The sequence below is a fragment of the Emydura macquarii genome, unplaced genomic scaffold, assembly GCF_026122565.2.
Source record: "Emydura macquarii macquarii isolate MOO-44397 ecotype Brisbane River unplaced genomic scaffold, CSIRO-AGI_Emac_v2 contig_1363, whole genome shotgun sequence".
Taxonomy (NCBI): domain Eukaryota; kingdom Metazoa; phylum Chordata; order Testudines; family Chelidae; genus Emydura; species Emydura macquarii.
The window spans coordinates 14,452,939-14,463,736 of NW_027131500.1; the positions used below are offsets into that span (position 1 = coordinate 14,452,939).

The 10,798-nt window shown below is 37.3% G+C and overlaps 1 protein-coding gene across 1 annotated transcript; it reads left to right on the forward strand.

Annotated features, from left to right (window-relative positions):
• The first annotated feature begins 534 nt into the window (after positions 1–534).
• Positions 535–1,839, forward strand: NPY1R (neuropeptide Y receptor Y1). Its single transcript, XM_067551982.1, has 2 exons — positions 535–1,254; positions 1,381–1,839. Exons 1-2 carry the CDS (start codon positions 556–558, stop codon positions 1,837–1,839), a joined length of 1,158 nt encoding a protein of 385 aa, XP_067408083.1. The 5' UTR covers positions 535–555.
• Positions 1,840–10,798: the final 8,959 nt, after the last annotated feature.

The following is a 10,798-nucleotide window of genomic DNA, read 5'->3' on the forward strand; positions in this document are numbered from 1 at the left end:
GCGCGAGTCTTTGTTCTCACGTTCCCTGGCGTTCTCTGCTCCACAGCCAGTGGCACCGCTGACTAGATTTCTGAGCCGGCTGGCGGGATGCTGCCCCGAGGCGGATGAGCATTTGAGATGGGAGAGACTATTCTGTTGGCATTGCGTCCATAGGATCCTCAGTGTTTCGCTGTAGGGTAGTCTATCAAACCTGACCTGCTGTGGGGCTGTTGCTATCTGTCTGAGACCACTGGGTCTGTTTTGAGGGTTATGAGCAGGTAATTACAGAAGCTATTCAGATACTCAGGACTGCAGAAAGAAGGGGCCGCGGTCATATCTGCAGCCATCGGGTTAACACCATCGATTTATGGCACGATTAAAATGATACGAAATAAACACGTGCTCTTTTTCCTTTGCAGATTGCACCAGGTTGTCAAGGTAACAAAGGATCAAGTGACAGCTTTGGGTGAGATCTTGCTGCTTGAGTAATGAGAACATATTGAGCTTCTGAAACCATTAGGAAGAAACTCAAGGCAGTGAAGACCATTCCAGGGCCTGGACAGAAGTTCCAAGAACATGAATACAACATTTCTCTCCTCTTTTGGGAATCATTCTATCCATCTGAACTTTTCAGAGACGAACTCCAGAATCCTACACTACGAAGATGAAGATTGCCACGTGCCATTGGCCATGGTCTTCACCTTGGCCCTGGTTTACGGGGCTGTGATCATTCTTGGTGTCTCTGGAAATCTGGCCTTGATTATTATCATCTTAAAACAGAAGGAGATGCGCAATGTTACCAACATCCTTATTGTCAACCTTTCCTTCTCAGACCTTCTAGTGACCATCATGTGTCTTCCCTTCACCTTTGTATACACTTTAATGGACCACTGGATTTTTGGGCAGGCCATGTGCAAGCTGAATCCTTTTGTGCAGTGTGTCTCAATCACAGTCTCAGTTTTCTCTTTGGTACTCATCGCTATTGAACGCCATCAGCTGATCATCAACCCTCGAGGGTGGAGGCCGAATAACAGACATGCCTACATAGGGGTTGCTGCCATCTGGATTATAGCGATAGCTTCCTCTTTGCCTTTCCTGATTTATCATGTATTAACTGATGAACCCTTCAAAAATATAACGATTGATGAATATAAGGACAAATATGTGTGCTTGGACTTGTTCCCTTTGGACACTATCAGGCTTTCTTATACCACAGCTCTGTTGGTGATACAGTACTTTGGACCACTTTGTTTTATATTTATTTGCTACTTAAAGGTAAGAGATAATCTCTTTTATGATCTCTCCTTATTTCTATCTGAATTCTGTTGGTCTTTGTAAAGAAGTGCCTCTGAGCTAAATGATTCTATATTTTTCTTTGTTGTTGAATTTTATTTTCTGCAGATATACATACGCTTAAAAAGAAGGAACAACATGATGGACAAGATGCGAGACAATAAATACAGATCCACTGAAACCAAAAGGATCAACATCATGCTGATCTCTATTGTGGTTGCATTTGCAGTCTGCTGGCTGCCTCTTACCATCTTTAATATAGTGTTTGACTGGAATCATGAAATTCTACCTGTTGCTACCTGCAGCCACAATTTGTTGTTCTTGATTTGCCACCTCACAGCCATGATCTCTACCTGTGTGAACCCTATCTTTTATGGGTTCCTCAACAAGAACTTCCAGAGGGACTTGCAGTTTTTCTTTCATTTTTGTGATTTTCGCTCCAGGGATGATGATTATGAGACTATAGCCATGTCCACCATGCAAACAGATATTTCGAAGACCTCTTTGAAGCAAGCAAGCCCAGTCACATTTAAAAAAATAAATAATGATTACGATGAAAAAATTTAACCGCCTACCCCACACTCAACCCAAAGTGTTGACAGTATGGTCACAGGTGATGTGGGTCCAAGGAAAAGCACAAACTTGTAAGAAAATGGGTAATGGTTTTTCTTTTTTTTTTTTTTTTGAGGAACTCTCTTGTCATTTTGAAATTATATGTTCTGCATTTTCCCCTGTTGCTGCTTTAAAATTCACAGTGGTTATATTTGAATGACACTGTAAGACATTGTTGGACCTGCTTCTCCTTCGGGTTTTCATCAGCTGTCTTTTGTTGCACAGTTATACACGTCTGCACTAAGATTTATCTATTGTATTTATCCAAAAGGGATATTTTTCAGCAGTGTGAACATATACAAATCCACTGGAAACAATAGGGGTCTGAATGAGACTATCACTAAAGAGGACATCTACTCTGTCATAAAATTCGGTCATTCTGATTTGAAGAGCTTTATTTTTTCTAGTCCAGTTTTAGAGCAGTGTTAAATAAACCCTGTTTGCTAGAATAACCAGGCGAAAATGACTCCCTCACAAACCTGCAGATTAAACTAAATTAAATGGTGACACGCGTATGCATTGTTTATAGAGATAATTTGTTCTTTAATGAATTAGGATCGAAGAAAGAATTAAGGGACAACTTCTGTTCTCCTTTACTCTGTTGTAAATCCAGAGTAATTCTACTGAGTGTAATGCAGTTACTTTAGCTTTTCACCAGTTTAATTTTGAGCAGAATTTGGCTCTGTATCCTGTCTTTGATTCCAACATATTACAGCTTGATTTAATAATGCAGACAATTTTTTCATTTAAAAACAGAATTTAACATTTTCAGCCGCCAACATCTGAGGGAATTGGAACTGTTAGAATGAAGTTCACCTCCAATCTAAGACCTACACACCATTTAAATTTCACTTACATGCTTTTTTGAGGACCTAAGTGGTGTTTAAGAACCAGTCCTCTGCACAGGGTGGAATTTCATCCTCAAAGAATACTTTGAAAATCAGGTCCACTGGCAAAAAATATGTTGGCTCTATCTACCTGAAGTTTTTAGTAATAATTACTTTGCTAGTCTACATTAATAAGGTAGAGCTGTATTCTGCCTTCAGTTGTATCTCTGGACTTCCCCCAACACAATGGAGGAGTTGACCCAGATTTGCACCATTGTAAAGGAGGGCAGAATGTGGCTTGAAATTTGTGTTGGAACATTTGTTTGCCAAACACCCAGTTTATCTGTTGATCAAAGGTGTTTTCACCTTTGGAGGCCATTCTTTATTTGCCCAGATGTCCATAGTACAAGACAATGAATAATTACATTTGTTAAAAAACTTCTTAACTATGAATCTCCAGAATATAGAAATACAGGCCTAGATTCTCAGATGATGTAAATCGCATAACTCCACTGACGTAAATGGAACTACAACAATATTCACTAGCTAAGGATCTATGCCATAAAACATACTTTTCTGTCTAAGTCAGTGCCTATCCAAGTAATCAGCTTGTTTAATACCAAGGTTGGACCTAATTCTCACTTACACGAAGATCTGGTGAAACTATTCTGGCAGTGTAAAGGGGCTTTAAAGTGGGTGTAATGTAAGTATAGCATACATGGAAATTAGGCCTTGCATCTCTAAACGTAAAGCATCTCTAAGTATGATGTTGAATTTGATATATTCAAAATTTGATAGGGATAGATGACTAAGAAATGAATTTTTTTTTTGCCACTGTTCAAAAGTCAAAAACTAATTTGTGCCTTGTGTAGTCTTATAAATAATGTATTATGTAGAATGTTAAGGTAATGGTATGTCGTTGTGCTATTATAATTTCATGTATCTCTTTATTTTGGGATCATTTCTTAAAATTTGGGAATGTTATTAGGAGGGCAATGAGACAATTACTGTACGTATAATGTATCCAAAAGAGAGCATTTTGTTTTAGGAGCTTGGCTACTTTTGTGTTTTGTAAATTTTTTTTTTCTCTGTGGTCATCTCTGGTGATATGTTGCCAATAGTTTAACTTCTACCAAGTTTAGCTTCTACCAATATTTTCCTTTCACCTTGTAAGAAACAGCATGAATCAGTGGTACACATTCTTGCAGGAAGAAACAGAATGGGACTGGCAAATCCATCCCTGTTTTTCCCATCCCTGTTTGTCTCATTCGTAATCATAAAGAAGACAGGAAACAAAAGTATTTTGGCAAACTAATATGTTAATGTAGCCACAGAAGATGTTTATACAGAGTTTTCCTGTGTTGGCCTCCACTACTGCAATGCAACTCTAAAGCTATTGTGGTCTGTGATGTGAAGATCTCCAATAGGATATTGGGTAACAGCTCCTATGCCAACCCTTCCTTGTGATTTATGTAGGACATATGAGCAAACCTTCTTTGTGCCTAGCAATCCCTGATGACTGTAACAGCTTCTTGAGGCCATTGACAGCACGTGTAAGTTGCAGCTGCCCTATAACTTTGTTGCCTTCTATCTGGGAACCAGCCTAGAGCACAGACAGCTGAGGTTCAGGCCACCTTTGCAAATGCCCGACACCCTCTGTGATCTAGTTCATTTCAAAGGCAAAATCTTTGCTCTTCAAAGTATTTGTATGTAGGACTGGAAGGGACCTTGAGATGTTATCTAGTCCATCCTTCCCATGCTGAGGCAGACCAAGAAAACCTAGAACATTCCTGACAGGTGTTTATTTAAGCTGTTCTTAAAAAACTCCAGTCATGGAGATTCCACAATCATGGGGATTCCTTGGAATACTTAAATACCTTTATAGAGCTTAAATACCTTTATAGTTAAAAAGTTTTTCCTAATGTATAACCTAAAGCTTTCTTGCTGCAGATTAAGCCAATTGCTTCTTGTTCCACCTTCAGTGGACATGGAGAACAATTGACCAGTGTCCATGTTCTAACTGCCCTTAACATATTTGAAGACTGTTATTTGGTTCCCCTGCTCACTCTTCTTTTCTCAAGACTAAACATACCCAGTTTTTCAAATCTTTCCTCATAGGTTATCCTAACATTCACCCTCATTTTAGTGTCAATATTTTGACAACCAGGTTCCCAAAAGCCAGCAAGAGACCCCCATCTGGCACATCACTGGTTCTCTTCTTCACTTTCAGATTTCCTCCCCTGTACTGCTACTTCCCTCATCCTGTATTGGCCAAATTCCCTTGATGGTAGCCATTCATCCAAGTTCATGTTGTCCATATGAATTCCACAATTTCACATTTCATTTCACATTTCCCAAAGCAACAATCATGCAATTTTGAGTTTGGTTCTTTTAATGTGTTTTACTGTCCACTAGCCACCCACAGTTTATGCTGACTTCTATCCAAAGCTATCTGCAAATTGTTTTGGTTCTGACTTCCAGCCCAGGTAGAAAGTTAGATAGGTAGAGAGAGAGATAGAGAGAGAGGACTCATACGGCATTCTTATTACTTATTAATTTATGTACAGTACATATAAATCCAAACTACAGCCTTAAATGATACATTGAATTATGTAATAAAAATCTGATATCAGCCTCTCTTTGTTTGGTCATTTACATTATCTTAAGACATTTTTTTTGAACATTCAGCATTTTTACAACTGACAGGAGATAAAATGTTACTATATGTGGGTACCATGTTAATAATTAGCCATGTTCATACTAGTAGTCCATATTCCTTTTTTCAAAATACTTGTTATTGTGTATTCTGGTCTGTAACCTTCATGTCTTCATAAAGAAGGGTTACATGAAGGTATAAAAGGAATCATTGATTTCTTTGTTCCTAGGCTAATACCTACTGTTAGTGAGATGGAAAAAAATCTTGTATGAGGCCTTTAACTTATGCCTGTATTTTATGGTTACAACTAGAAAAACTAAATCAATTTCCCTGATTTTTATCCCTTTGGATCCATCGCTGAAAATTATGTTTTAAAAAAATTCTCCCATATGACTGGCCTATATCTGACCTGGGGTGTTTGTTAATTATGGTTCAAGACTGGCCATACAAAAGGCCAGTGGCTTTACTGTTCAGTGCTGACCCTGCCATCTTACAATAATGTCCCAATTCAGCAAGACACTTAAGCACGTCATTGAAGCCAATGGAACTATTCCTGAGCGTAAAGTTCAACATATGCTTACGTGCCTTGTTGAATGATAGTCAAAAGCTTTTCAGATGGCCATTAGGATCAATAACTGATACAAAGAAGTTTCTTGAGATCCTACTGCTACTACCTTTAGTGAGGAGGAAACAGAGCCCTTCCACCTTGTTGCTGTATATAAATATTGTTACTTAAAAATTATTACAGAACTTCCATGAAGTGAAATGGTGGGACACACGCTGAAGATGCTATGGATGGTGTATGTCAGCTAATTTCTGTTCAGGATCTATGATCAGCTTCTACTAAAAATTATTAACTTTTATATAAAATTTCAACATTTTAATTAAAAGAAATTAACCCCCCACAACTAACTTGGCATTGCATCTCTTTTTCTAACTCCAGTTTTTTAAAAAAGAAGAAAATTCATGATAAATATTGGCCTTGTTTATAACCAGATTTTTAGTAGGGGATGCATCCTACCAGCGAATTCTGGATCCTGATCTGTATCCAGGCCCCAATTCAGCAAAACATTTGGGCACATGCTTTAATCCACCCCATTCAGTAAGACCCTGATTCAACAAATTCCTCTAACTGAGGTCAATGGGACATAAACACCCTGAATGGTGATGGACTACTGAATCTGGGCCCCAGATCTGTCCCAAAGATCATAAGGATTTAATTCTTGGGTTTGGTTTCAGCCTTTTTTATAGTTAAGTTCAAACCATGAAGTTTGGATCTAGAATTGGATCTGGAGTCCAAAATCTGAGGATGTTTTGATCCAGGGCTTTTGTTCAGGTTCTCTTCTAGTTCTTAGGAGCAGAAACCAGAGGCCTAGCCAGAACTGATTTTTTGGCAGGGCCTGTGGTCGAAACGGGTGGGCACAAGCCTTGGGGCACAAGAGAAACAGAGACTTATAAAAACGTGGCATGAATTTCTTAAAATCTGATTGGATGGGCCTGCTTTCAAAGTGGGTGGGCCATGGCCCACCCGGGCACACCCATAGCTATGCCACTGGCAGAGACTCTAACAAGCTGGTGTGGCGAGAATGGAAGAAATAAGAAATATGGATTTTACCTTTCTCATTTTTACAGCGTATAAAACCGTACAGAACGTGTTCTTAGATAACACCTATGATTTATGCAGTTGAAAGGAATTTGGCTGGATGGAGGGGGTGGAGAGGGAGGAGATGCTAAATTATACTCAAATGATAAGTTGCACTGACAGTCCTTTTTCAGCTAACGGATATAGATCAAAATCACGACTGATAGTTCTACCATGCTCTTTTCATTTCTAAATTATTTGATATTCAGTATTTTCCTCTCTGAGGTGAAAAGACAAATAACTGAGTCATTACCAATATGTGTTTGAAAGGAAGATGTGTTCTTTTGCACAATTTTTACTGAAGTACAAATGTCATGTAATTTAAGAAAGGAAAAATTATAACCAGCTCACACCTCTTATGCTCTGATTTGCCTGTTCCCAACACAGATACATGCTAAATAACTTAAAAAAATAGCACTAGTGATTTAATGTAAGCTAAAAAATTAAAGAAGATGCAGTGTTAAGGCTGTCAATAGGCTGCACTTAAGTTTTGTTCTGGGTGGGATGCTTTTCTGAATGAGGCCTTATATTGTATCAGATATTCGTAAAACCCAGGCACAGCAGGATCAGTTCAGCACAAACAATTCCTATTTATTACAATAAATTGTACATCACAGTTCACCCTTTACTTTTCATGAGCAGATCTGGCCAATGGGCAGATTTTCCAAATCCACACTGCCCTCGAGAAATTTATACCAGATACGTTTGTTTCAGATTGTTGCACAGGTGTAATTTGTGCTGAAATCTCCAATGTCCAGTTAGTCTATAATTAATTCTGGAGAGCTTCAAACAAGGACAGGCTTAATATACATTTTGAAGGACAGAAGAAAAACAGCAGAACAACAGTTAATCATTAATTATTGCATTTTTGAGATAGGCATATTAAGATTTGAGGACAATATCAAGCACTGATTGAGGCCAACAAGTTGTCATATAAATGGTAGCGGGGTATTGCAAAGTATGCCCAAGCAGTGACCTCTAATAATTAAGTTTCTCGTTCCTCCATTTTCAAAAAAGGAAGATCCTCACAACCGTCAGGCAAGACAACTGATAACCTGTTAGGACTTTCCATTTCAGATTTACCTGGATCTCATTACTGAGACCAAGGAAAAGCAATGTTTTGGTATTAGAAGAAAAGTATATTCTACAGTGCAACCCTTGACACTGGCAAAACATTGAGTTCATTTTCTTTCACTTCTACAGGGCAAGAGCAAACTATTTTATGGAAGAAGAGCCCTAGCTCTTTTTCACAGTGAGACATTTCTGTTCCCTTAAGTAGTATTATTTTTATTATACTCTTTGTATTGTTTCTTAATAAAGGATGTCTGTGAAAGGATGTCTGTGAAAAACCTTGGAAGAGCCTCAGGTTTTTGTGCTGAGTCTTCCTTATGTCACAAGTGTTTCAATATATTGCTGAAAGGTCGGTTGTTTCTGTGGAAATGCTTTTGGAGGTTTGACGGATGTATCTTATTTTGGAGACAAAATGTATCTGTTAGCACGTTCTGTTCTGTTTCTCATTTTATTTTAAGATTCTTTACATGCAGTAAACACTTGCTTTATAAATCTTTCACCTAATGTCAAAGCTTGTTTACTTCTGTGGGGTACGCAGGGATAATTTTAAATTGTTGGAAGCCAAGTAGTTTTATTTTAAAAAATACTAAAACTATAGTCTAGAGAAACAAGAAATGGTAAGCCAGCTCTTAGTACTTGTTTCTCTGACTGCCAAACCAGGAAAACCAAAATCAAAAGATGAAATTATTGATACAGATTATTTATGAGAGTATCTCAAGGATGTGACTCCCACTACTTTAATCATGGGGGTTCCTTTGTATACCTTAGGAGACACCATGATAAGCAACATAATCATACTTATTAACCATGACTATTTATTATTAAATCAAGTAAAAGAAAACATTAAACAAAACAACACAAATTACAGAACCCAACTGACAAACGGTTACTTTTGTTACAATCTCTTCTATATGCCTCTCTGTGAAGAACATTTAGAAGATATTACACCTTTGAAAGTGAACCATCTTTGGGGGCATACTTCATTTGATAAATTAAGACCAAAAAATATTGTTTCCCAAAGTTATTGTGAATTTAATCTTAGTTTTTTACTAGATACTTAAAATCATTTATATATGGACAAAATAATTGGTTTAAGGGCAGGGGATAGTTGTTATTAATAACCAGCCACTTTATAATTGGGCAAAGTAAGCAATCTTATGAAATTTAAGAACATATTTAAATCAGTTACTTGGAGGAAGCTATTTAAGGATCTTCAAGACAAGCCAATTACAAATATTAAGAATCTTAAATCCAGTTAAATCCACTATTTCGCTGTTTACCAATGGTTAACCCCAGTCTCTTCTCCAGGAATACATGGCCTAAACATCTGGTGATTAACAGGAGAAACTGTTAGTATCTTAAATAACAACAGCACTTCCATAGCTGAACAAAATTATTACAAGAGCTTTTAAATCTAAGCAAGGGTTTTAGTTAACTTTCTTTCACCAACCCATGTTGAAGTTTTGGGGAGCTTTTCCTTGAGTTGGTTTCTTCTTGAGTCCTCTCTGTTCTTGTCAACGCTCTATAGTAGCTTGCTTGTAGAGATGTATAGGATGAGTTGTGGCATGTTTGCGGTAGAAGCAGGGTAGCACAGGGTGTGTGTGTATGTGGGTGCCTACTTCACAGTTTTATGCCTTTCTACTTCCTATTTTCATGAAATTATAGGAAAGTCTCTTTCAGGGGCGTTTAGACTCCAAGCTGATTGCTGTTACTCTTTCATTGGCTCAGTGTTTTCATAATTATCCTTAAAAGCCTCTTTATCTTATGAATATATAGTTTGTTCATGCATATATGCATTAGGGCTGTAATTCTTTTTTGACAGTTATATTTCCTTTGTCTTTGTGGTCAGAGATTCTCAGAATATCTTTACATTTAAAGTCATAACTTTTTTTTTTTTAATGCACTCCATTTTGCGAGACATTCCTTCAATTGTTATTAGAGTTCAACAGGAAATGAACTTCTGTTTTCAAGAAGTCCAAATACTTCTGTTCTTAACAGTTAAAATTTAGTATAGTTAAGTTTAAGTTTAAATTTAAAACTCTTAGTTCTTAAAACTGTTTTTTTTTTTTTAAATCAGTGATTTTAGAGTGCCTTTATCTTAAATAGTTTTTAAAGAAGTTGTTGAATCTTCATAACAATTTTTGGAGAGATTATTTTTCTTGTTTTCCTAATTTGGATAAGGCAGTTGCTTGAGCATTGCCAATAATTTATTCCCCATTAATATAAATATTCTATACTTGAATGGATTCTTGCATTAGTAATTAGTTTAGCAAATTCATTAGATTACATGCTGGTACTATGATACAGAGGCCCAGTGGTGGTTCACTACTTTCTATGTCAGCAACATCTATCAGGCCTGACAAACTCACTACATCTTGGGTTCATTGTTGTCACAGTCTTTATCTACAAAGAGTGTCTTGTTAGGTATTTAATTAAAGCTGGCAATACCCTGCTCATTAATATAATTGTGAAATGTGTGTATTAATACTGTATGAGGAATTACAGATACTCACTGCTTTAAAATCTGTAACCAAACAAAGGGAATAATAGGTTTTCTTCCAAACAGGAGGGAAGATATTTCTCTGCCTCTAATAATTAAGCATTGTGAAATCAACAAAAGAGAAGCCCCACTTGCAAGAAATTCAACAGGAAAAGCCAGGTTGAATGGGAGATGTGAAATCAGCATGAGAGACCAAGGCCACAGGGGGGTAGCTCATC

Bases quoted from the DNA above. Each gene is read 5' to 3' on its own strand.
- NPY1R (XM_067551982.1), top strand. From the start codon at position 556: ATGAATACAACATTTCTCTCCTCTTTTGGGAATCATTCTATCCATCTG. The intron at 1,255-1,380 runs GTAAGAGATAAT...TATTTTCTGCAG, and splicing joins TATTTATTTGCTACTTAAAG to ATATACATACGCTTAAAAAG.